The sequence below is a fragment of the Cherax quadricarinatus genome, chromosome 11 (genome assembly GCF_038502225.1).
Source record: "Cherax quadricarinatus isolate ZL_2023a chromosome 11, ASM3850222v1, whole genome shotgun sequence".
In the NCBI taxonomy this organism is placed as follows: domain Eukaryota; kingdom Metazoa; phylum Arthropoda; class Malacostraca; order Decapoda; family Parastacidae; genus Cherax; species Cherax quadricarinatus.
Window position 1 is genome coordinate 5,816,147 of NC_091302.1, and position 25,648 is coordinate 5,841,794.

General features: G+C 50.2%; 1 protein-coding gene across 1 annotated transcript in view; it reads right to left on the reverse strand.

Moving 5' to 3' along the window:
• LOC128687496 (osmotic avoidance abnormal protein 3-like) overlaps window positions 1–25,648 on the reverse strand; it is a 238,803-nt gene that overhangs the window by 116,761 nt on the left and 96,394 nt on the right. Inside the window, exon 4 of the mRNA XM_070083939.1 lies at window positions 16,623–16,772. Within this exon, the coding sequence (XP_069940040.1) occupies window positions 16,623–16,772 (150 nt within the window). The remainder of the gene's footprint in view (window positions 1–16,622; window positions 16,773–25,648) is intronic.

Below are 25,648 nucleotides of genomic sequence, written 5' to 3' on the forward strand. Positions count from 1 at the left end.
GGTACACAGTGAGGCAGGGTACACAGTGAGGCAGGGTACACAGTGAGGCAGGGTACACAGTGAGGCAGGGTACACAGTGAGGCAGGGTACACAGTGAGGCAGGGTACACAGTGAGGCAGGGTACACAGTGAGGCAGGGTACACAGTGAGGCAGGGTACACAGTGAGGCAGGGTACACAGTGAGGCAGGGTACACAGTGAGGCAGGGTACACAGTGAGGCAGGGTACACAGTGAGGCAGGGTACACAGTGAGGCAGGGTACACAGTGAGGCAGGGTACACAGTGAGGCAGGAGGCAGGGTACACAGTGAGGCTGGGTACACAGTGAGGCAGGGTACACAGTGAGGCAGGGTACACAGTGAGGCAGGGTACACAGTGAGGCAGGGTACACAGTGAGGCAGGGTACACAGTGAGGCAGGGTACACAGTGAGGCAGGGTACACAGTGAGGCAGGGTACACATTGAGGCAGGGTACACAGTGAGGCAGGGTACACAGTGAGGCAGGGTACACAGTGAGGCAGGGTACACAGTGAGGCAGGGTACACAGTGAGGCAAGGTACACAGTGAGGCAGGGTACACAGTGAGGCTGGGTACACAGTGAGGCAGGGTACACAGTGAGGCAGGGTACACAGTGAGGCAGGGTACACAGTGAGGCAGGGTACACAGTGAGGCAGGGTACACAGTGAGGCAGGGTACACAGTGAGGCAGGGTACACAGTGAGGCAGGGTACACAGTGAGGCAGGGTACACAGTGAGGCGGGGTACACAGTGACGCAGGGTACACAGTGAGGCAGGGTACACAGTGAGGCAGGGTACACAGTGAGGGGTACACAGTGAGGCAGGGTACACAGTGAAGCAGGGTACACAGTGAGGCAGGGTACACAGTGAGGCAGGGTACACAGTGAGGCAGGGTACACAGTGAGGCAGGGTACACAGTGAGGCAGGGTACACAGTGAGGCAGGGTACACAGTGAGGCACAGTGGCAGGGTACACAGTGAGGCAGGGTACACAGTGAGGCAGGGTACACAGTGAGGCAGGGTACACAGTGAGGCAGGGTACACAGTGAAGCAGGGTACACAGTGAGGCAGGGTACACAGTGAGGCAGGGTACACAGTGAGGCAGGGTACACAGTGAGGCAGGGTACACAGTGAGGCAGGGTACACAGTGAGGCAGGGTACACAGTGAGGCAGGGTACACAGTGAGGCAGGGTACACAGTGAGGCAGGGTACACAGTGAGGCAGGGTACACAGTGAGGCAGGGTACACAGTGAGGCAGGGTACACAGTGAGGCAGGGTACACAGTGAGGCAGGGTACACAGTGAGGCAGGGTACACAGTGAGGCAGGGTACACAGTGAGGCAGGGTACACAGTGAGGCAGGGTACACAGTGAGGCAGGGTACACAGTGAGGCAGGGTACACAGTGAGGCAGGGTACACAGTGAGGCAGGGTACACAGTGAGGCAGGGTACACAGTGAGGCAGGGTACACAGTGAGGCAGGGTACACAGTGAGGCAGGGTACACAGTGAGGCAGGGTACACAGTGAGGCAGGGTACACAGTGAGGCAGGGTACACAGTGAGGCAGGGTACACAGTGAGGCAGCAGGGTACACAGTGAGGCAGGGTACACAGTGAGGCAGGGTACACAGTGAGGCAGGGTACACAGTGAGGCAGGGTACACAGTGAGGCAGGGTACACAGTGAGGCAGGGTACACAGTGAGGCAGGGTACACAGTGAGGCAGGGTACACAGTGAGGGGTACACAGGGTACACAGTGAGGCAGGGTACACAGTGAGGCAGGGTACACAGTGAGGCAGGGTACACAGTGAGGCAGGGTACACAGTGAGGCAGGGTACACAGTGAGGCAGGGTACACAGTGAGGCAGGGTACACAGTGAGGCAGGGTACACATTGAGGCAGGCAGTGAGGCAGGGTACACAGTGAGGCAGGGTACACTGTGAGTCAGGTTACACAGTGAGGCAGGGTACACAGTGAGGCAGGGTACACAGTGAGGCAGGGTACACAGTGAGGCAGGGTACACAGTGAGGCAGGGTACACAGTGAGGCAGGGTACACAGTGAGGCAGGGTACACAGTGAGGCAGGGTACACAGTGAGGCAGGGTACACAGTGAGGCAGGGTACACAGTGAGGCAGGGTACACAGTGAGGCAGGGTACACAGTGAGGCAGGGTACACAGTGAGGCAGGGAACACAGTGGGGCAGGGTACACAGTGAGGGGTACAGGAGGCTGGGTACACAGTGAGGCAGGGTACACAGTGAGGCAGGGTACACAGTGAGGCAGGGTACACAGTGAGGCAGGGTACACAGTGAGACAGGGTACACAGTGAGGCAGGGTACACAGTGAGGCAGGGTACACAGTGAGGCAGGGTACACAGTGAGGCAGGGTACACAGTGAGGCAGGGTACACAGTGAGGCAGGGTACACAGTGAGGCAGGGTACACAGTGAGGCAGGGTACACAGTGAGGCAGGGTACACAGTGAGGCAGGGTACACAGTGAGGCAGGGTACACAGTGAGGCAGGGTACACAGTGAGGCAGGGTACAGGGTACACAGTGCGGCAGGGTACACAGTGAGGCAGGGTACACAGTGAGGCAGGGTACACAGTGAGGCAGGGTACACAGTGAGGCAGGGTACACAGTGAGTACACAGTGAGGCAGGGTACACAGTGAGGCAGGGTACACAGTGAGGCAGGGTACACAGTGAGGCAGGGTACACAGTGATGCAGGGTACACAGTGATGCAGGGTACACAGTGAGGCAGGGTACACAGTGAGGCAGGGTACACAGTGAGTCAGGGTACACAGTGAGGCAGGGTACACAGTGAGGCAGGGTACACAGTGACAGGGTACACAGTGAGGCAGGGTACACAGTGAGGCAGGGTACACAGTGAGGCAGGGTACACAGTGAGGCAGGGTACACAGTGAGGCAGGGTACACAGTGAGGCCGGGTACACAGTGAGGCCGGGTACACAGTGAGGCAGGGTACACAGTGAGGCAGGGTACACAGTGAGGCAGGGTACACAGTGAGGCAGGGTACACAGTGAGGCAGGGTACACAGTGAGGCAGGGTACACAGTGAGGCAGGGTACACAGTGAGGCAGGGTACACAGTGAGGCAGGGTACACAGTGAGGCAGGTTACACAGTGAGGCAGGGTACACAGGGTACACAGTGAGGCAGGGTACACAGTGAGGCAGGGTACACAGTGAGGCCGGGGACACAGTGAGGCAGGGTACACAGTGAGGCAGGGTACACAGTGAGGCAGGGTACACAGTGAGGCAGGGTACACAGTGAGGCAGGGTACACAGTGAGGCAGGGTACACAGTGAGGCAGGGTACACAGTGAGGCAGGGTACACAGTGAGGCAGGGTACACAGTGAGGCAGGGTACACAGTGAGGCAGGGTACACAGTGAGGCAGGGTACACAGTGAGGCAGGGTACACAGTGAGGCAGGGTACACAGTGAGGCAGGGTACACAGTGAGGCAGGGTACACAGTGAGGCAGGGTACACAGTGAGGCAGGGTACACAGTGAGGCAGGGTACACAGTGAGGCAGGGTACACAGTGAGGCAGGGTACACAGTGAGGCAGGGTACATGGTGAGGCAGGGTACACAGTGAGGCAGGGTACACAGTGAGGCAGGGTACACAGTGAGGCAGGGTACACAGTGAGGGGTACACAGTGAGGCAGGGTACACAGTGAGGCAGGGTACACAGTGAGGCAGGGTACACAGTGAGGCAGGGTACACAGTGAGGCAGGGTACACAGTGAGGCAGGGTACACAGTGAGGCAGGGTACACAGTGAGGCAGGGTACACAGTGAGGCAGGGTACACAGTGAGGCAGGGTACACAGTGAGGCAGGGTACACAGTGAAGCAGGGTACACAGTGAGGCAGGGTACACAGTGAGGCAGGGTACACAGTGAGGCAGGGTACACAGTGAGGCAGGGTACACAGTGAGGCAGGGTACACAGTGAGGCAGGGTACACAGTGAAGGCACAGGGTACACAGTGAGGCAGGGTACACAGTGAGGCAGGGTACACAGTGAGGCAGGGTACACAGTGAGGCAGGGTACACAGTGAGGCAGGGTACACAGTGAGGCAGGGTACACAGTGAGGCAGGGTACACAGTGAGGCAGGGTACACAGTGAGGCAGGGTACACAGTGAGGCAGGGTACACAGTGAGGCAGGGTACACAGTGAGGCAGGGTACACAGTGAGGCAGGGTACACAGTGAGGCAGGGTACACAGTGAGGCAGGGTACACAGTGAGGCAGGGTCCACAGTGAGGCAGGGTACACAGTGAGGCAGGGTACACAGTGAGGCAGGGTACACAGTGAGGCAGGGTACACAGTGAGGCAGGGTACACAGTGAGGCAGGGTACACAGTGAGGCAGGGTACACAGTGAGGCAGGGTACACAGTGAGGCACAGTGGTACACAGTGAGGCAGGGTACACAGTGAGGCAGGGTACACAGTGAGGCAGGGTACACAGTGAGGCAGGGTACACAGTGAGGGAGGGTACACAGTGAGGCACAGGGTACACAGTGAGGCAGGGTACACAGTGAGGCAGGGTACACAGTGAGGCAGGGTACACAGTGAGGCAGGGTACACAGTGAGGCAGGGTACACAGTGAGGCAGGGTACACAGTGAGGCAGGGTACACAGTGAGGCAGGGTACAGGGTGAGGCAGGGTACACAGTGAGGCAGGGTACACAGTGAGGCAGGGTACACAGTGAGGCAGGGTACACAGTGAGGCAGGGTACACAGTGAGGCAGGGTACACAGTGAGGCAGGGTACACAGTGAGGCAGGGTACACAGTGAGGCAGGGTACACAGTGAGGCAGGGTACACAGTGAGGCAGGGTACACAGTGAGGCAGGGTACACAGTGAGCCAGGGTACACAGTGTGCCAGGGTACACAGTGAGGCAGGGTACACGGGGAGGCGGGGTACACCGTGAGGCACACAGTGGTACACAGTGAGGCAGGGTACACAGTGAGGCAGGGTACACAGGGTACACAGTGAGGCAGGGTACACAGTGAGGCAGGGTACACAGTGAGGCAGGGTACACAGTGAGGCAGGGTACACAGTGAGTACACAGTGAGGCAGGGTACACAGTGAGGCACACAGGGTACACAGTGAGCCAGGGTACACAGTGAGCCAGGGTACACAGTGAGGCAGGGTACACAGTGAGGAAGGGTACACAGTGAGGCAGGGTACACAGTGAGGCAGGGTACACAGTGAGGCAGGGTACACAGTGAGGCAGGGTACACAGTGAGGCAGGGTACACAGTGAGGCAGGGTACACAGTGAGGCAGGGTACACAGTGAGGCAGGGTACACAGTGAGGCAGGGTACACAGTGAGGCAGGGTACACAGTGAGGCAGGGTACACAGTGAGGCAGGGTACACAGTGAGGCAGGGTACACAGTGAGGCAGGGTACACAGAGAGGCAGGGTACACAGTGAGGCAGGGTACACAGTGAGGCAGGGTACACAGTGAGGCAGGGTACACAGTGAGGCAGGGTACACAGTGAGGCAGGGTACACAGTGAGGCAGGGTACACAGTGAGGCAGGGTACACAGTGAGGCAGGGTACACAGTGAGGCAGGGTACACAGTGAGGCAGGGTACACAGTGAGGCAGGGTACACAGTGAGGCAGGGTACACAGTGAGGCAGGGTACACAGTGAGGCAGGGTACACAGTGAGGCAGGGTACACAGTGAGGCAGGGTACACAGTGAGGCAGGGTACACAGTGAGGCAGGGTACACAGTGAGGCCGGGTACACAGTGGGGCAGGGTACCCAGTGAGGCAGGGTACACAGTGAGGCAGGGTACACAGTGAGGCAGGGTACACAGTGAGGCAGGGTACACAGTGAGGCAGGGTACCCAGTGAGGCAGGGTACACAGTGAGGCAGGGTACACAGTGAGGCAGGGTACACAGTGAGGCAGGGTACACAGTGAGGCAGGGTACACAGTGAGGCAGGGTACACAGTGAGGCAGGGTACACAGTGAGGCAGGGTACACAGTGAGGCAGGGTCCACAGTGAGGCAGGGTACACAGTGAGGCAGGGTACACAGTGAGGCAGGGTACACAGTGAGGCAGGGTACACAGTGAGGCAGGGTACACAGTGAGGCAGGGTACACAGTGAGGCAGGGTACACAGTGAGGCAGGGTACACAGTGAGGCAGGGTACACAGTGAGGCAGGGTACACAGTGAGGCAGGGTACACAGTGAGGCAGGGTACACAGTGAGGCAGGGTACACAGTGAGGCAGGGTACACAGTGAGGCAGGGTACACAGTGAGGCAGGGTACACAGTGAGGCAGGGTACACAGTGAGGCAGGGTACACAGTGAGGCAGGGTACACAGTGAGGCAGGGTACACAGTGAGGCAGGGTACACAGTGAGGCAGGGTACACAGTGAGGCAGGGTACACAGTGAGGCAGGGTACACAGTGAGGCAGGGTACACAGTGAGGCAGGGTACACAGTGAGGCAGGGTACACAGTGAGGCAGGGTACACAGTGAGGCAGGGTACACAGTGAGGCAGGGTACACAGTGAGGCAGGGTACACAGTGAGGCAGGGTACACAGTGAGGCAGGGTACACAGTGAGGCAGGGTACACAGTGAGGCAGGGTACACAGTGAGGCAGGGTACACAGTGAGGCAGGGTACACAGTGAGGCAGGGTACACAGTGAGGCAGGGTACACAGTGAGGCAGGGTACACAGTGAGGCAGGGTACACAGTGAGGCAGGGTACACAGTGATGCAGGGTACACAGGAGTACACAGTGAGGCAGGTGAGGCAGGGTACACAGTGAGGCAGGGTACACAGTGAGGCAGGGTACACAGTGAGTACACAGTGAGGCAGGGTACACAGTGAGGCAGGGTACACAGTGAGGCAGGGTACACAGTGAGGCAGGGTACACAGTGAGGCAGGGTACACAGTGAGGCAGGGTACACAGTGAGGCAGGGTACACAGTGAGGCAGGGTACACAGTGAGGCAGGGTACACAGTGAGGCAGGGTACACAGTGAGGCAGGGTACACAGTGAGGCAGGGTACACAGTGAGGCAGCACAGGGTACACAGTGAGGCAGGGTACACAGTGAGGCAGGGTACACAGTGAGGCAGGGTACACAGTGAGGCAGGGTACACAGTGAGGCAGGGTACACAGTGAGGCAGGGTACACAGTGAGGCAGGGTACACAGTGAGGCAGGGTACACAGTGAGGCAGGGTACACAGTGAGGCAGGGTACACAGTGAGGCAGGGTACACAGTGAGGCAGGGTACACAGTGAGGCAGGGTACACAGTGAGGCAGGGTACACAGTGAGGCAGGGTACACATTGAGGCAGGGTACACAGTGAGGCAGGGTACACAGTGAGGCAGGGTACACAGTGAGGCAGGGTACACAGTGAGGCAGGGTACACAGTGAGGCAGGGTACACAGTGAGGCAGGGTACACAGTGAGGCAGGGTACACAGTGAGGCAGGGTACACAGTGAGGCAGGGTACACAGTGAGGCAGGGTACACAGTGAGGCACAGTGAGGCAGGGTACACAGTGAGGCAGGGTACACAGTGAGGCAGGGTACACAGTGAGGCAGGGTACACAGTGAGGCAGGGTACACAGTGAGGCAGGGTACACAGTGAGGCAGGGTACACAGTGAGGCAGGGTACACAGTGAGGCAGGGTACACAGTGAGGCAGGGTACACAGTGAGGCAGGGTACACAGTGAGACAGGGTACACAGTGAGGCAGGGTACACAGTGAGGCAGGGTACACAGTGAGGCAGGGTACACAGTGAGGCAGGGTACACAGTGAGGCAGGGTACACAGTGAGGCAGGGTACACAGTGAGGCAGGGTACACAGTGAGGCAGGGTACACAGTGAGGCAGGGTACACAGTGAGGCAGGGTACACAGTGAGGCAGGGTACACAGTGAGGCAGGGTACACAGTGAGGCAGGGTACACAGTGAGTCAGGGTACACAGTGAGGCAGGGTACACAGTGAGGCAGGGTACACAGTGAGGCAGGGTACACAGTGAGGCAGGGTACACAGTGAGGCAGGGTACACAGTGAGGCAGGGTACACAGTGAGGCAGGGTACACAGTGAGGCAGGGTACACAGTGAGGCAGGGTACACAGTGAGGCAGGGTACACAGTGAGGCAGGGTACACAGTGAGGCAGGGTACACAGTGAGGCAGGGTACACAGTGAGGCAGGGTACACAGTGAGGCAGGGTACACAGTGAGGCAGGGTACACAGTGAGGCAGGGTACACAGTGAGGCAGGGTACACAGTGAGGCAGGGTACACAGTGAGGCAGGGTACACAGTGAGGCAGGGTACACAGTGAGGCAGGGTACACAGTGAGGCAGGGTACACAGTGAGGCAGGGTACACAGTGAGGCAGGGTACACAGTGAGGCAGGGTACACAGTGAGGCAGGGTACACAGTGAGGCAGGGTACACAGTGAGGCAGGGTACACAGTGAGGCAGGGTACACAGTGAGACAGGGTACACAGTGAGGCAGGGTACACAGTGAGGCAGGGTACACAGTGAGGCAGGGTACACAGTGAGGCAGGGTACACAGTGAGGCAGGGTACACAGTGAGGCAGGGTACACAGTGAGGCAGGGTACACAGTGAGGCAGGGTACACAGTGAGGCAGGGTACACAGTGAGGCAGGGTACACAGTGAGGCAGGGTACACAGTGAGGCAGGGTACACAGTGAGGCAGGGTACACAGTGAGGCAGGGTACACAGTGAGGCAGGGTACACAGTGAGGCAGGGTACACAGTGAGGCAGGGTACACAGTGAGGCAGGGTACACAGTGAGGCAGGGTACACAGTGAGGCAGGGTACACAGTGAGGCAGGGTACACAGTGAGGCAGGGTACACAGTGAGGCAGGGTACACAGTGAGGCAGGGTACACAGTGAGGCAGGGTACACAGTGAGGCAGGGTACACAGTGAGGCAGGGTACACAGTGAGGCAGGGTACACAGTGAGGCAGGGTACACAGTGAGGCAGGGTACACAGTGAGGCAGGGTACACAGTGAGGCAGGGTACACAGTGAGGCAGGGTACACAGTGAGGCAGGGTACACAGTGAGGCAGGGTACACAGTGAGGCAGGGTACAGGGTACACAGTGAGGCAGGGTACACAGTGAGGCAGGGTACACAGTGAGGCAGGGTACACAGTGAGGCAGGGTACACAGTGAGGCAGGGTACACAGTGAGGCAGGGTACACAGTGGTACACAGTGAGGCAGGGTACACAGTGAGGCAGGGTACACAGTGAGGCAGGGTACACAGTGAGGCAGGGTACACAGTGAGGCAGGGTACACAGTGAGGCAGGGTACACAGTGAGGCAGGGTACACAGTGAGGCAGGGTACACAGTGAGGCAGGGTACACAGTGAGGCAGGGTACACAGTGAGGCAGGGTACACAGTGAGGCAGGGTACACAGTGAGGCAGGGTACACAGTGAGGCAGGGTACACAGTGAGGCAGGGTACACAGTGAGGCAGGGTACACAGTGAGACAGGGTACACAGTGAGGCAGGGTACACAGTGAGGCAGGGTACACAGTGAGGCAGGGTACACAGTGAGGCAGGGTACACAGTGAGGCAGGGTACACAGTGAGGCAGGGTACACAGTGAGGCAGGGTACACAGTGAGGCAGGGTACACAGTGAGGCAGGGTACACAGTGAGGCAGGGTACACAGTGAGGCAGGGTACACAGTGAGGCAGGGTACACAGTGAGGCAGGGTACACAGTGAGGCAGGGTACACAGTGAGGCAGGGTACACAGTGAGGCAGGGTACACCGTGAGGCAGGGTACACAGTGAGGCAGGGTACACAGTGAGGCAGGGTACACAGTGAGGCAGGGTACACAGTGAGGCAGGGTACACAGTGAGGGGTACAGGGTACACAGTGAGGCAGGGTACACAGTGAGGCAGGGTACACAGTGAGGCAGGGTACACAGTGAGGCAGGGTACACAGTGAGGCAGGGTACACAGTGAGGCAGGGTACACAGTGAGGCAGGGTACACAGTGAGGCAGGGTACACAGTGAGGCAGGGTACACAGTGAGGCAGGGTACACAGTGAGGCAGGGTACACAGTGAGGCAGGGTACACAGTGAGGCAGGGTACACAGTGAGGCAGGGTACACAGTGAGGCAGGGTACACAGTGAGGCAGGGTACACAGTGAGGCAGGGTACACAGTGAAGCAGGGTACACAGTGAAGCAGGGTACACAGTGAGACAGGGTACACAGTGAAGCAGGGTACACAGTGAGGCAGGGTACACAGTGAGGCAGGGTACACAGTGAGGCAGGGTACACAGTGAGGCAGGGTACACAGTGAGGCAGGGTACACAGTGAGGCAGGGTACACAGTGAGGCAGGGTACACAGTGAGGCAGGGTACACAGTGAGGCAGGGTACACAGTGAGGCAGGGTACACAGTGAGGCAGGGTACACAGTGAGCCACGGTACACAGTGAGGCAGGGTACACAGTGAGGCAGGGTACACAGTGAGGCAGGGTACACAGTGAGGCAGGGTACACAGTGAGGCAGGGTACACAGTGAGGCAGGGTACACAGTGAGGCAGGGTACACAGTGAGGCAGGGTACACAGTGAGGCAGGGTACACAGTGAGGCAGGGTACACAGTGAGGGGTACACAGTGCGGCAGGGTACACAGTGAGGCAGGGTACACAGTGAGGCAGGGTACACAGTGAGGGGTACACAGTGAGTACACAGTGAGGCAGGGTACACAGTGAGGCAGGGTACACAGTGAGGCAGGGTACACAGTGAGGCAGGGTACACAGTGAAGCAGGGTACACAGTGAGGCAGGGTACACAGTGAGGCAGGGTACACAGTGAGGCAGGGTACACAGTGAGGCAAGGTACACAGTGAGGGGTCCCCAGTGAGGCAGGGTACACAGTGAGGCAGGGTACACAGTGAGGCAGGGTACACAGTGAGGCAGGGTACACAGTGAGGCAGGGTACACAGTGAGGCAGGGTACACAGTGAGGCAGGGTACACAGTGAGGCAGGGTACACAGTGAGGCAGGGTACACAGTGAGGCAGGGTACACAGTGAGGCAGGGTACACAGTGAGGCAGGGTACACAGTGAGGCAGGGTACACAGTGAGGCAGGGTACACAGTGAGGCAGGGTACACAGTGAGGCAGGGTACACAGTGAGGCAGGGTACACAGTGAGGCAGGGTACACAGTGAGGCAGGGTACACAGTGAGGCAGGGTACACAGTGAGGCAGGGTACACAGTGAGGCAGGGTACACAGTGAGGCAGGGTACACAGTGAGACAGGGTACACAGTGAGGCAGGGTACACAGTGAGGCAGGGTACACAGTGAGGCAGGGTACACAGTGAGGCAGGGTACACAGTGAGGCAGGGTACACAGTGAGGCAGGGTACACAGTGAGGCAGGGTACACAGTGAGACAGGGTACACAGTGAGGCAGGGTACACAGTGAGGCAGGGTACACAGTGAGGCAGGGTACACAGTGAGGCAGGGTACACAGTGAGGCAGGGTACACAGTGAGGCAGGGTACACAGTGAGGCAGGGTACACAGTGAGGCAGGGTACACAGTGAGGCAGGGTACACAGTGAGGCAGGGTACACAGTGAGTCAGGGTACACAGTGAGGCAGGGTACACAGTGAGGCAGGGTACACAGTGAGGCAGGGTACACAGTGAGGCAGGGTACACAGTGAGGCAGGGTACACAGTGAGGCAGGGTACACAGTGAGGCAGGGTACACAGTGAGGCAGGGTACACAGTGAGGCAGGGTACACAGTGAGGCAGGGTACACAGTGAGGCAGGGTACACAGTGAGGCAGGGTACACAGTGAGGCAGGGTACACAGTGAGGCAGGGTACACAGTGAGGCAGGGTACACAGTGAGGCAGGGTACACAGTGAGGCAGGGTACACAGTGAGACAGGGTACACAGTGAGGCAGGGTACACAGTGAGGCAGGGTACACAGTGAGGCAGGGTACACAGTGAGGCAGGGTACACAGTGAGGCAGGGTACACAGTGAGGCAGGGTACACAGTGATGCAGGGTACACAGTGAGGCAGGGTACACAGTGAGGCAGGGTACACAGTGAAGGGTACAGGGTACACAGTGAGGCAGGGTACACAGTGAGGCAGGGGACACAGTGAGGCAGGGTACACAGTGAGGCAGGGTACACAGTGAGGCAGGGTACACAGTGAGGCAGGGTACACAGTGAGGCAGGGTACACAGTGAGGCAGGGTACACAGTGAGGCAGGGTACACAGTGAGGCAGGGTACACAGTGAGGCAGGGTACACAGTGAGGCAGGGTACACAGTGAGGCAGGGTACACAGTGAGGCAGGGTACACAGTGAGGCAGGGTACACAGTGAGGCAGGGTACACAGTGAGACAGGGTACACAGTGAGGCAGGGTACACAGTGAGGCAGGGTACACAGTGAGGCAGGGTACACAGTGAGGCAGGGTACACAGTGAGGCAGGGTACACAGTGAGGCAGGGTACACAGTGAGACAGGGTACACAGTGAGGCAGGGTACACAGTGAGGCAGGGTACACAGTGAGGCAGGGTACACAGTGAGGCAGGGTACACAGTGAGGCAGGGTACACAGTGAGGCAGGGTACACAGTGAGGCAGGGTACACAGTGAGGCAGGGTACACAGTGAGGCAGGGTACACAGTGAGGCAGGGTACACAGTGAGGCAGGGTACACAGTGAGGCAGGGTACACAGTGAGGCAGGGTACACAGTGAGGCAGGGTACACAGTGAGGCAGGGTACACAGTGAGGCAGGGTACACAGTGAGGCAGGGTACACAGTGAGGCAGGGTACACAGTGAGGCAGGGTACACAGTGAGGCAGGGTACACAGTGAGGGGTACACAGTGGTACACAGTGAGGCAGGGTACACAGTGAAGCAGGGTACACAGTGAGGCAGGGTACACAGTGAGGCAGGGTACACAGTGAGGCAGGGTACACAGTGAGGCAGGGTACACAGTGAGGCAGGGTACACAGTGAGGCAGGGTACACAGTGAGGCTGGGTACACAGTGGAGGCAGGGTACACAGTGAGGCAGGGTACACAGTGAGGCAGGGTACACAGTGAGGCTGGGTACACAGTGAGGCAGGGTACACAGTGAGGCAGTGTACACAGTGAAGCAGGGTACACAGTGAGGCAGGGTACACAGTGAGGCAGGGTACACAGTGAGGCAGGGTACACAGTGAGGCAGGGTACACAGTGAGGCAGGGTACACAGTGAGGCAGGGTACACAGTGAAGCAGGGTACACAGTGAAGCAGGGTACACAGTGAGGCAGGGTACACAGTGAGGCAGGGTACACAGTGAGACAGGGTACACAGTGAGGCAGGGTACATGGTGAGGCAGGGTACACAGTGAGGCAGGGTACACAGTGAGGCAGGGTACACAGTGAGGCAGGGTACACAGTGAGGCAGGGTACACAGTGAGGCAGGGTACACAGTGAGGCAGGGTACACAGTGAGGCAGGGTACACAGTGAGGCAGGGTACACAGTGAGGCAGGGTACACAGTGAGGCAGGGTACACAGTGAGGCAGGGTACACAGTGAGGCTGGGTACACAGTGAGGCAGGGTACACAGTGAGGCAGGGTACACAGTGAGGCAGGGTACACAGTGAGGCAGGGTACACAGTGAAGCAGGGTACACAGTGAGACAGGGTACACAGTGAGGCAGGGTACACAGTGAGGCAGGGTACACAGTGAGGCAGGGTACACAGTGAGGCAGGGTACACAGTGAGACAGGGTACACAGTGAGACAGGGTACACAGTGAGGCAGGGTACACAGTGAGGCTGGGTACACAGTGAGGCAGGGTACACAGTGAGGCAGGGTACACAGTGAGGCAGGGTACACAGTGAGGCAGGGTACACAGTGAGGCTGGGTACACAGTGAGGCAGGGTACACAGGTGGGGAGGCCTGGGAGTACACAGTGGGTGACCAGGGAGTACAACAGTGAAGGCAGGGTTACACAGTGAGGCAGGGTACTGGTGTGAGGCTGGGTACAGTGAGGCCGAGGAGTACACAGTGAAGGCAGAGTGCCTGATTGGGGCAGGGTACACAGTGAGGCTACAGGGTACTGGTAAGGGGCAGGTGTACAGGGTGAGGCAAGAATTACACAGTGGGGCAGGAATTTTAGTGAGGCCAGGGTACAGTGAGGACACACAGGTGAGGCAGTTACACAGTGGGGAGGCCAGGGTACACAGGTGAGGCCCAGGGTAACACAGTTGAGGCCAGAATTTCCACAGTGAGGAAGGAGGGTACCACAGTGAGGACAAGGGTACACAGTGGGGAGGCAAGGGTGACACAGTGAGGCTGGGTACAGGAGGTGAGGCCCAGGGTGCACAGGTGGGGCAGAATTTTAGTGGGGCATTTTCACAGTGAGGCCAGGGTACAGAGTTGACCTGAATTTTCACAGTGAGGACAGGGAGAGTGCAGTTGAGGGCAAGGGTACACAGTGAGGCAGGGTACACAGTGAGGCAGGGTACACAGTGAGGCAGGGTACACAGTGAGGCAGGGTACACAGTGAGGAAGGGTACACAGTGAGGCAGGGTACACAGTGAGGCAGGGTACACAGTGAGGCAGGGTACACAGTGAGGCAGGGTACACAGTGAGGCAGGGTACACAGTGAGGCAGGGTACACAGTGAGACAGGGTACACAGTGAGACAGGGTACACAGTGAGGCAGGGTACACAGTGAGGCAGGGTACACAGTGAGACAGGGTACACAGTGAGGCAGGGTACACAGTGAGGCAGGGTACACAGTGAGGCAGGGTACACAGTGAGGCAGGGTACACAGTGAGGCAGGGTACACAGTGAGGCAGGGTACACAGTGAGGCAGGGTACACGGTGAGGCAGGGTACACAGTGAGGCAGGGTACATGGAATAATAATATAACAATATAACAATAAAGGAATATTGTATATATTGTCTTTTTATATAATTTTATGTTACTAATGTTTACGTTAACAATTATACTGTAAGTTTCATGCTTTATATTATTCGACTTATTAATTACCTAATTTATGTAGGTAGGATGTAATAAGTACACCTTATTGTGCTAGCTGTTGGAAAGTTTTAATTGGCTGTTAGCAATTGCAAACTACCTGCCCATTTGTCCAGCAGTTCTTGTCAGATACTAGCTAGTACCAGTAACCTGATGTCGGATCTGCAGGCCCAGCATCTCCCTCTCTCTCTCTGTCTGTCTGTCTGTCTCTCTCTCTCTCTCTCTCTCTCTCTCTCTCTCTCTCTCTCTCTCTCTCTCTCTCTCTCTCTCTCTCTCTCTCTCTCTCTCTCTCTCTCTCTCTCTCTCTCTCTCTCTCTCTCTCTCTCTCTCTCTCTCTCTCTCTCTCTCTGTGTCTTTCCTTGCTGATAGTAGAGGAAACATCACCTATCTCTGTTCTGTCAGCTCATGTTGTTTAGACTATGTTTTTGGTAATGTCTCCGATAGTGAGCCGGGACATACTTCTCAAAATTCTGTGCAACTCTGTTCACATAGCATTATTTCGACTTAGTAATATTTGACGTTTTCAGAGGCTGTCTCGTGGAGACACTCGATATTTCTGGTCCCTAGTTTATCTCTCGACCTACATTATTCTGGCATCTCCGCACTATCGTAGTCGGGAAATCAGCATCGCTGAATTCAGTTTCAGTAATAAGGAAGTTTTATGCCTTTCGTGTAGGATCTGTTGAAGGTCTGCAGTTGGGGTCGTTTTCATTCTCCTTGATTCCTTGCTTGATGCTGTGCCATTCAATTCTGTTTTAAGCATTATTGCTGTTTGATGAAAGAGTCGTGATATTGCTCGAGCAAGCTGTTTGACTGACTAGAAGGTCCAGAAGTTAGCTTATTTAGGGACTTGCTATTGTCAGTCACATCCTAAGTCGCGTCGATTCTTACTGAGCCTACACTGAGCACATGCTGAGCACTTACACAAACATACACAATTACACACAGTTACTATCGCACTTATGAGTACATCTCCACAGCACCATAAGATTATATGTAAAGAATAACTGTGATACATAGGTATACCAAGATTTATGAAGAAGCTTATCTCCTTAATTATTCAAACTGCAATTATTATCACCTAAACACTTTTGTTACTAAAGATGTCAACTTTTATTTGGTTGGTTTGTATTTATTCAGTTGCGATCCAAAAAGTGTTATTTAGAAGCCACATGATTTACGTGGTAACTGGACTAGAATACTCGCTGACAGACTATTATGACTGTTATGATGCTAGAGGGAGGGGATCAATAAGAGTGGGACAGTGATGGAACATTGACTGGAACAATGATAGAACAATGGCTGGAACAATGATGGAAAAATGACTGGAACAATCACTGTTAAAATATCTCTCATCACACACACACACACACACACACACACACACACACACACACACACACACACACACACACACATACTCACACACACACACATACTCACACACACACAAACATCTACAAACACCAACAAACACCCCAACACTACAAACACCCAAAAACACCTCTAAACACCCCGAAACACCCCCACACACCCACAAACAGCACTAAATATTCACAAACACCCAGAAACATCCCCAAACATCCACAAACACCACAAAAACACCCCTTAAACCGCACAAGCAGTACTAACCTCTACCAGTGGGAAAGCCACGTCGTTGTAGATGCCTTCAGTGGTAGAGTCAATGAAGTAAGCTCCGTCGAAGGTGAAGTTCTTGGGCCCCGCATCTTTGTCGTCTGGGTTGACTAAACCACACGTCAGGCCATCCATCACCACCACACACTGTAACACACCATGTAACACATAACATTAATAACACACCATGTATCACATACTAATAACATACCAAGTATCACATAATCTTAATAAAACACCATGTATCACGCCTATTGTAAACGAATGTGAAGAGTCTATGCATAGGCAGTGTGTAGTATAGGTACTGCCTATGCTAGGCAGCAGGAGTTAACAGTATGTTAAGAGTAAGTTAGAGTATGACGAGCACAGATGTAGGCTAGTGGCCTGCACACCTGGTTGTAGCATAACTAAGGGTGAAACGAGGAACGAACAAAAGCCAGCAGTGAGTAAATTACTTTTTTTATTAAGACAGAGGCCGTTTCCCACCAAGGTAGGGTGTCCAGAAAAAGAAAAACTTTCATCATCATTCACTCCATCACTGTCTTGCCAGAGGTGCACTTACACTACAGTTATAAAATTGCAACATTAACACCCTTCCTTCAGAGTGCAGACACTGTACTTCCCATCTCCAGGACTCAAGTCCAGCCTGCCGGTTTCCCTGAATTCCTTCATAAATGTTACCTTGCTCACACTCCAACAGCACGTCAAGTTCTAAAAAACATTTGTCTCCATTCGCTCCTATTTAATACGCTCACGCATGTTTGCTAGAAGTCAAAGCCCCTTTTACACAAAACCTCCTTTACCCCCTTCACCAAACAGCATGCAAGTATTTGTACAGTTTATAAACAAAGCAAGTTTTGCAAGCAAGAGACACAGTGAGAAATGATATTTGAGGATAATAATCACCTCAGAGGCCATCAGTCCAACAGACTATCATGCTTATTAATCAAACTCATTCCAATTTATATTTATATATATATATATATATATATATATATATATATATATATATATATATATATATATATATATATATATATATATATATATATATATATATATAATGTATATATAATGTGTGTGTGTGTATATACACACATAGTGAGAGAAGAAATGCCTTATTAACATGAAATATTCCTCATGGAGGACCTTGAAGTGGTCCCCTGAAGATATCCTTCAAGAAGGGCCTTGAAACGATTCCTCAAGTGACCAACATTATATTCTATTCCAACAAACTAGGGAATCTTTTTTTCAAGAAACACACACACTCGGTGACACAAGAAACACACACACTCAGTGACACAAGACACACACACACACTCAGTGACACAAGACACACACACACTCGGTGACACAAGAAACACACACACTCGGTGACACAAGACACACACACACTCGGTGACACAAGACACACACACACTCGGTGACACAAGAAACACACACACTCGGTGACACAAGAAACACACACACTCGGTGACACAACACACACACACACTCGGTGACACAAGAAACACACACACTCGGTGACACAAGAAACACACACACTCGGTGACACAAGACACACACACACTCGGTGACACAAGACACACACACACTCGGTGACACAAGACACACACACACTCGGTGACACAAGACACACACACACTCGGTGACACAAGACACACACACACTCGGTGACACAAGACACACCAGGAGTCTATCAGATACCATGCAAGGACTGTAACCAAATATACACTGGGTAAACAGGTTGAACGCTATCGACTATTTTAATACGTTATGCACAGGAGAATTCATTAATTTGTCAACATATTAGCAACAACAATCACTACATTCATTGGAAAGCTGCCACCATCAAACACAAATCACACTGCAGCTACAAATACAAAATCATAGAATCTGCCCTCATAGTTACCTCTTATTTCAACATCTCACAGGAACAATGAAAACCAGACATCATATCAAAATTCACCCTTAAGAAGTACATTCCAGCACCCAACCTAGTACAGAATTCCAGTACAAACACAGATGAATTTTTGCCCAGATTTTAAGCTCTCTGCAAGTCACCCATTAAACTTGCTCCGTGACCTGTCTTCCCACGCGCTGACCTGACGCTCCACGCTCACCTGCACTATCGTGGGGTGCAACAGTCCAGTATATTCAGGTTCTATTTTTATTGTTGTATCTGCTGAAGAGGACCCCAGCAGGGGGTCGAAATGTATAGAGCAATTAATTTTTGAGTTTCTGTGTCCATGTGGGTTATTATTAACAGAGCATCAAAAAGTGTTCATTACATTTTCTTTGGTTATTCATTATTATTTCTATTTATATTATTATTATTATTATTATTATTATTATTATGATTATTATTATTATAATTATTATTATTATTATTATTATTATTATTATTATTATTATTATTATTATTATTATTATTATTATTATGATTATGATTATTATTATTATTATTATTATTATTATTATTATTATTATTATTATGTCCAATACACTTCGTTATTATGAATTTCGTTATGCATTTTTTGCTTCGTATATTTCATTTCTAGTGTTGGTAAGAACCACGACTAGACTTCATGTCCATCTGTCTATAATTATACTGCAGCTGTATAATCTGCAAATTATTAACTTCATTATTATAGAAATGTGGTTAACGTGACTACTACTACACACACACACACACACACACACACACACACACACACACACACACACACACACACACACACACACACACACACACTTGTACCAGTGTACCATCTTGTCACTTCATACAATCACTGTTCCAACCCTAGAGAATCTTCCCTGTTATTGCTGCCAGCACCTCAATTTTTTTTCTCATTCTCTTGTGAGTTACAGTATCAAATACCATCATATAGTCTAGGAAAATATAGTCCACCCCCCTCCCTCCCTCTCTCTCTCCCTCTCTCTCTCTCTCTCTCTCTCTCACCTGGGACCACACTCTTGTATAGCAGTTCTAGGGTCCCACTGTCGTACAGCAGTTCAGGGGCCACTCTGCTGTATTTATTGTCCAGCTCATCCCACCAATTAGGTGAGAGCAGCCAAGGTGACGTCAAACCGGTCTGACCGGCTGGGAGGCAGACACTCACCTATTCTGGTTGAAACCACTCCTTACTCTGAGTGCCTCTTAGTTGTATCGTCATCATACTGCTAATTCAGTGTCTTGCCGTTGAAAATATTGCAAATAAATGGTGAAGGAATATATGGGGGAAGAAGTATCTACCCCTGCTGTGTTTCTCTTATCCTTGTCTTGCCTTTGTATTGCCCTTTTCTTGTCCCTTCCTTGTTTTGCCCAAGTATTGCCCTTGTCTTGTCTTGCCCTGTTGCTCGCGACATTCCTGACTTTATTCACGGGCAGGTGCTACAAGCATTGAATCGCTACCTTGCATAGTATATATGGCAGTGATCTACCACTCTTCTCACTATCATGTACATCACCTAGCTTGGTATATATATATATATATATATATATATATATATATATATATATATATATATATATATATATATATATATATATATATATATATATATATATACTGCTTCCTGACTGTCTCCATTTTTAAATATTGCGACTAGTTTCACTGTCTTACAGATCTCTCGCAACTGTCTTCCATATATTGACTTGTTGTTGATCTTGGCTAGTGGTTCACACTGCGCTTGTGTTCCTTCTATCAGAACTCATGGACAAACATTTACTTGTTAATCTTAACTAATGGTTCACAGAATGCTTCAGCTCCTTACTAATGGTTCACAGAGTGCTTCAGCTCCTTCTCTCAGAAACCATGGCCAGACATTCAGGTATCTAACTCACTCAGAATTTTCCTCAAGATATCCCTGTTATGTGTATGGCTGCCGGGACCTGCTGGCATACTCTTTATTTGACATTCAGCTATTCTCACTGTTCACACTGAGACTAAATCTCCTGTTTAGTTTCGGGCAGACTTCTTTATCGCTGCTTCTAAGCTTTCCCCCTTCCTTCAGTGTTACTACCTGGGTTTTCTGCCGTCTTCCACCTGCTGTAACTGTGTAGTTGTCACGTCATTCTCAAACTGCCTCACACGTTCTCTACTTAACGTTAAAAAGCCCTTACTAGCAAATCAGTTTTTATTTTCTCTTTGTCTCTGTCTCATTGCCTCTGTCTCTTTGTCTCTGTCTCTTTGTCTCTGTCTCTGTCTCTCTTTCTTTCTGTCTGTCTGTCTGTCTATCTGTCTGTCTGTCTGTCTGTCTGTCTGTCTGTCTATCTGTCTGTCTGTCTGTCTGTCTGTCTGTCTGTCTGTCTGTCTGTCTGTCTGTCTCTCTCTCTCTCTCTCTCTCTCTCTCTCTCTCTCTCTCTTTCTCTCGTGTGTGTGTGAGTGTGTGTGTGTGTGTGTGTGTGAAAACATTAGTTAAAGGTTCAGTAAACATGGGGAAGTGAGAGTGATGTGAAGGCGCACACGCAGACTAGCAGAGAACACAGCCATTAGATACTGACTGACCAAGGTCACAACGCCTTTCTAAGGTCACTACTCGGATCTCAGGTCAAGTGACACTAATAGGATATCTTTCTTTCTTTCAACACACCGGCAGTATCCCACCGAGGCAGGGTGGCCCAAAAGGAGAAACGAAAGCTTCTCCTTTTACATTTAGTAATATATACAGGAGAAGGGGTTACTAGCCCCTTGCTCCCGGCATTTTAGTCGCCTCTTACAACACGCATGGCTTACGGAGGAAGAATTCTGTTCCACTTCCCCATGGAGGACTAATAGAATATATATAGAACATATATATATATATATATATATATATATATATATATGTATATATATATATATGTATATATATATATATATATATATATATATATGTATATATATATATATATATATATATATATATATATATATATATATATATATATATATATATATATATATATATATATATATATATATATTCTTTTTCTGTCTCATAAACACGCTAGATAACAGAGATATCTTGCTACTCCTACTTACACTTTGGTCACACTTCACAGACACGCACATGCATATATATATATACATACATCTAGGTTTTTCTCCTTTTTCTAAATAGCTCTTGTTCTTTTTTATTTCTTCTATTGTCCATGGGGAAGTGGAAAAGAATCTTTCCTCCGTAAGCCATGCGTGTCGTATGAGGCGACTAAAATGCCGGGAGCAATGGGCTAGTAACCCCTTCTCCTGTAGACATTTACTAAAAAAGAGAAGAAGAAAAACTTTATAAAACTGGGATGCTTAAATGTGCGTGGATGTAGTGCGGATGACAAGAAACAGATGATTGCTGATGTTATGAATGAAAAGAAGTTGGATGTCCTGGCCCTAAGCGAAACAAAGCTGAAGGGGGTAGGGGAGTTTCGGTGGGGGGAAATAAATGGGATTAAATCTGGAGTATCTGAGAGAGTTAGAGCAAAGGAAGGGGTAGCAGTAATGTTGAAGGATCAGTTATCGAAGGAGAAAAGAGAATATGAATGTGTAAATTCAAGAATTATGTGGATTGAAGTAAAGGTTGGATGCGAAAAGTGGGTCATAATAAGCGTGTATGCACCTGGAGAAGAGAGAAATGTAGAGGAGAGAGAGAGATTTTGGGAGATGTTAAGTGAATGTATAGGAGCCTTTGAACCAAGTGAGAGAGTAATTGTGGTAGGGGACCTGAATGCTAAAGTAGGAGAAACTTTTAGAGAGGGTGTGGTAGGTAAGTTTGGGGTGCCAGGTGTAAATGATAATGGGAGCCCTTTGATTGAACTTTGTATAGAAAGGGGTTTAGTTATAGGTAATACATATTTTAAGAAAAAGAGGATAAATAAGTATACAAGATATGATGTAGGGCGAAATGACAGTAGTTTGTTGGATTATGTATTGGTAGATAAAAGACTGTTGAGTAGATTTCAGGATGTACATGTTTATAGAGGGGCCACAGATATATCAGATCACTTTCTAGTTGTAGCTACACTGAGAGTAAAAGGTAGATGGGATACAAGGAGAATAGAAGCATCAGGGAAGAGAGAGGTGAAGGTTTATAAACTAAAAGAGGAGGCAGTTAGGGTAAGATATAAACAGCTATTGGAGGATAGATGGGCTAATGAGAGCATAGGCAATGGGGTCGAAGAGGTATGGGGTAGGTTTAAAAATATAGAGTTAGAGTGTTCAGCAGAAGTTTGTGGTTACAGGAAAGTGGGTGCGGGAGGGAAGTGGAGCGATTGGTGGAATGATGATGTAAAGAGAGTAGTAAGGGAGAAAAAGTTAGCATATGAGAAGTTTTTACAAAGTAGAAGTGATGCAAGGAGGGAAGAGTATATGGAGAAAAAGAGAGAGGTTCAGAGAGTGGTGAAGCAATGTAAAAAGAGAGCAAATGAGAGAGTGGGTGAGATGTTATCAACAAATTTTGTTGAAAATAAGAAAAAGTTTTGGAGTGAGATTAACAAGTTAAGAAAGACTAGAGAACAAATGGATTTGTCAGTTAAAAATAGGAGAGGAGAGTTATTAAATGGAGAGTTAGAGGTATTGGGAAGATGGAGGGAATATTTTGAGGAATTGTTAAATGTTGATGAAGATAGGGAAGCTGTGATTTCGTGTATAGGGCAAGGAGGAATAACATCTTGTAGGAGTGAGGAAGAGCCAGTTGTGAGTGTGGAGGAAGTTCGTGAGGCAGTAGGTAAAATGAAAGGGGGTAAGGCAGCCGGGATTGATGGGATAAAGATAGAAATGTTAAAAGCAGGTGGGGATATAGTTTTGGAGTGGTTGGTGCAATTATTTAATAAATGTATGGAAGAGGGTAAGGTACCTAGGGATTGGCAGAGAGCATGCATAGTTCCTTTGTATAAAGGCAAAGGGGATAAAAGAGAGTGCAAAAAATTATAGGGGGATAAGTCTGCTGAGTATACCTGGTAAAGTGTATGGTAGAGTTATTATTGAAAGAATTAAGAGTAAGACGGAGAATAGGATAGCAGATGAACAAGGAGGCTTTAGGAAAGGTACGGGGTGTGTGGATCAGGTGTTTACAGTGAAACATATAAGTGAACAGTATTTAGATAAGGCTAAAGAGGTCTTTGTGGCATTTATGGATTTGGAAAAGGCGTATGACAGGGTGGATAGGGGGGCAATGTGGCAGATGTTGCAGGTGTATGGTGTAGGAGGTAGGTTACTGAAAGCAGTGAAGAGTTTTTACGAGGATAGTGAGGCTCAAGTTAGAGTATGTAGGAGAGAGGGAAATTATTTCCCAGTAAAAGTAGGCCTTAGACAAGGATGTGTGATGTCACCGTGGTTGTTTAATATATTTATAGATGGGGTTGTAAGAGAAGTAAATGCGAGGGTCTTGGCAAGAGGCGTGGAGTTAAAAGATAAAGAATCACACACAAAGTGGGAGTTGTCACAGCTGCTCTTTGCTGATGACACTGTGCTCTTGGGAGATTCTGAAGAGAAGTTGCGGAGATTGGTGGATGAATTTGGTAGGGTGTGCAAAAGAAGAAAATTAAAGGTGAATACAGGAAAGAGTAAGGTTATGAGGATAACAAAAAGATTAGGTGATGAAAGATTGAATATCAGATTGGAGGGAGAGAGTATGGAGGAGGTGAATGTATTCAGATATTTGGGAGTGGACGTGTCAGCGGATGGGTCTATGAAAGATGAGGTGAATCATAGAATTGATGAGGGGAAAAGAGTGAGTGGTGCACTTAGGAGTCTGTGGAAACAAAGAACTTTGTCCTTGGAGGCAAAGAGGGGAATGTATGAGGGTATAGTTTTACCAACGCTCTTATATGGGTGTGAAGCATGGGTGATGAATGTTGCAGCGAGGAGAAGGCTGGAGGCAGTGGAGATGTCATGTCTGAGGGCAATGTGTGGTGTGAATATAATGCAGAGAATTCGTAGTTTGGAAGTTAGGAGGAGGTGCGGGATTACCAAAACTGTTGTCCAGAGGGCTGAGGAAGGGTTGTTGAGGTGGTTCGGACATGTAGAGAGAATGGAGCGAAACAGAATGACTTCAAGAGTGTATCAGTCTGTAGTGGAAGGAAGGCGGGGTAGGGGTCGGCCTAGGAAAGGTTGGAGAGAGGGGGTAAAGGAGGTTTTGCGTGCGAGGGGCTTGGACTTCCAGCAGGCATGCTTGAGCGTGTTTGATAGGAGTGAATGGAGACAAATGGTTTTTAATACTTGACGTGCTGTTGGAGTGTGAGCAAAGTAACATTTATGAAGGGGTTCAGGGAAACCGGCAGGCCGGACTTGAGTCCTGGAGATGGGAAGTACAGTGCCTGCACTCTGAAGGAGGGGTGTTAATGTTGCAGTTTAAAAACTGTAGTGTAAAGCACCCTTCTGGCAAGACAGTGAATGGAGTGAATGATGGTGAAAGTTTTTCTTTTTCGGGCCACCCTGCCTTGGTGGGAATCGGCCAGTGTGATAATAAAAAAAAAAAATATTTATAATACATATAAATATATATATATATATATATATATATATATATATATATATATATATATATATATATATATATATATATATATATATATATATATATATATATATATATATATATATATATATATATGTATAATATATAAGCTTTCGAAATATTTAAGAAAATCAAAGGTAATAAAATTTTATGTTGTAGACTAGAAAGTAATAAATACTGGAAATGTACGACCAATAAAATTGCTTTTATTATCTCTTTCTTTTTTTCTAATAAATTCAAGTATTATTTTGAGGTGAAGAAGAAGAAGAAGAAGAAGAAGAATGAAGAAGAATGAAGAAGCAATAAGAAGTTAATTAGTTAAAGAAGAATAAGAAGAAGAAGAAGAAGAAGAAGAAGAATGAAGAAGAAGAAGAACGAAGAAGAAGAAGAAGAAGAAGAAGAAGAAGAAGAATGAATAGCTGTGGCGTTGAAGAAGAAGAATAAAGAAGAATTAAGAAGAAGAACGAAGATTGAAGAAGAAGAAGAAGAAGAAGAAGGAAGAAGAAGAAGAAGAAGAAGAAGAAGAAGAA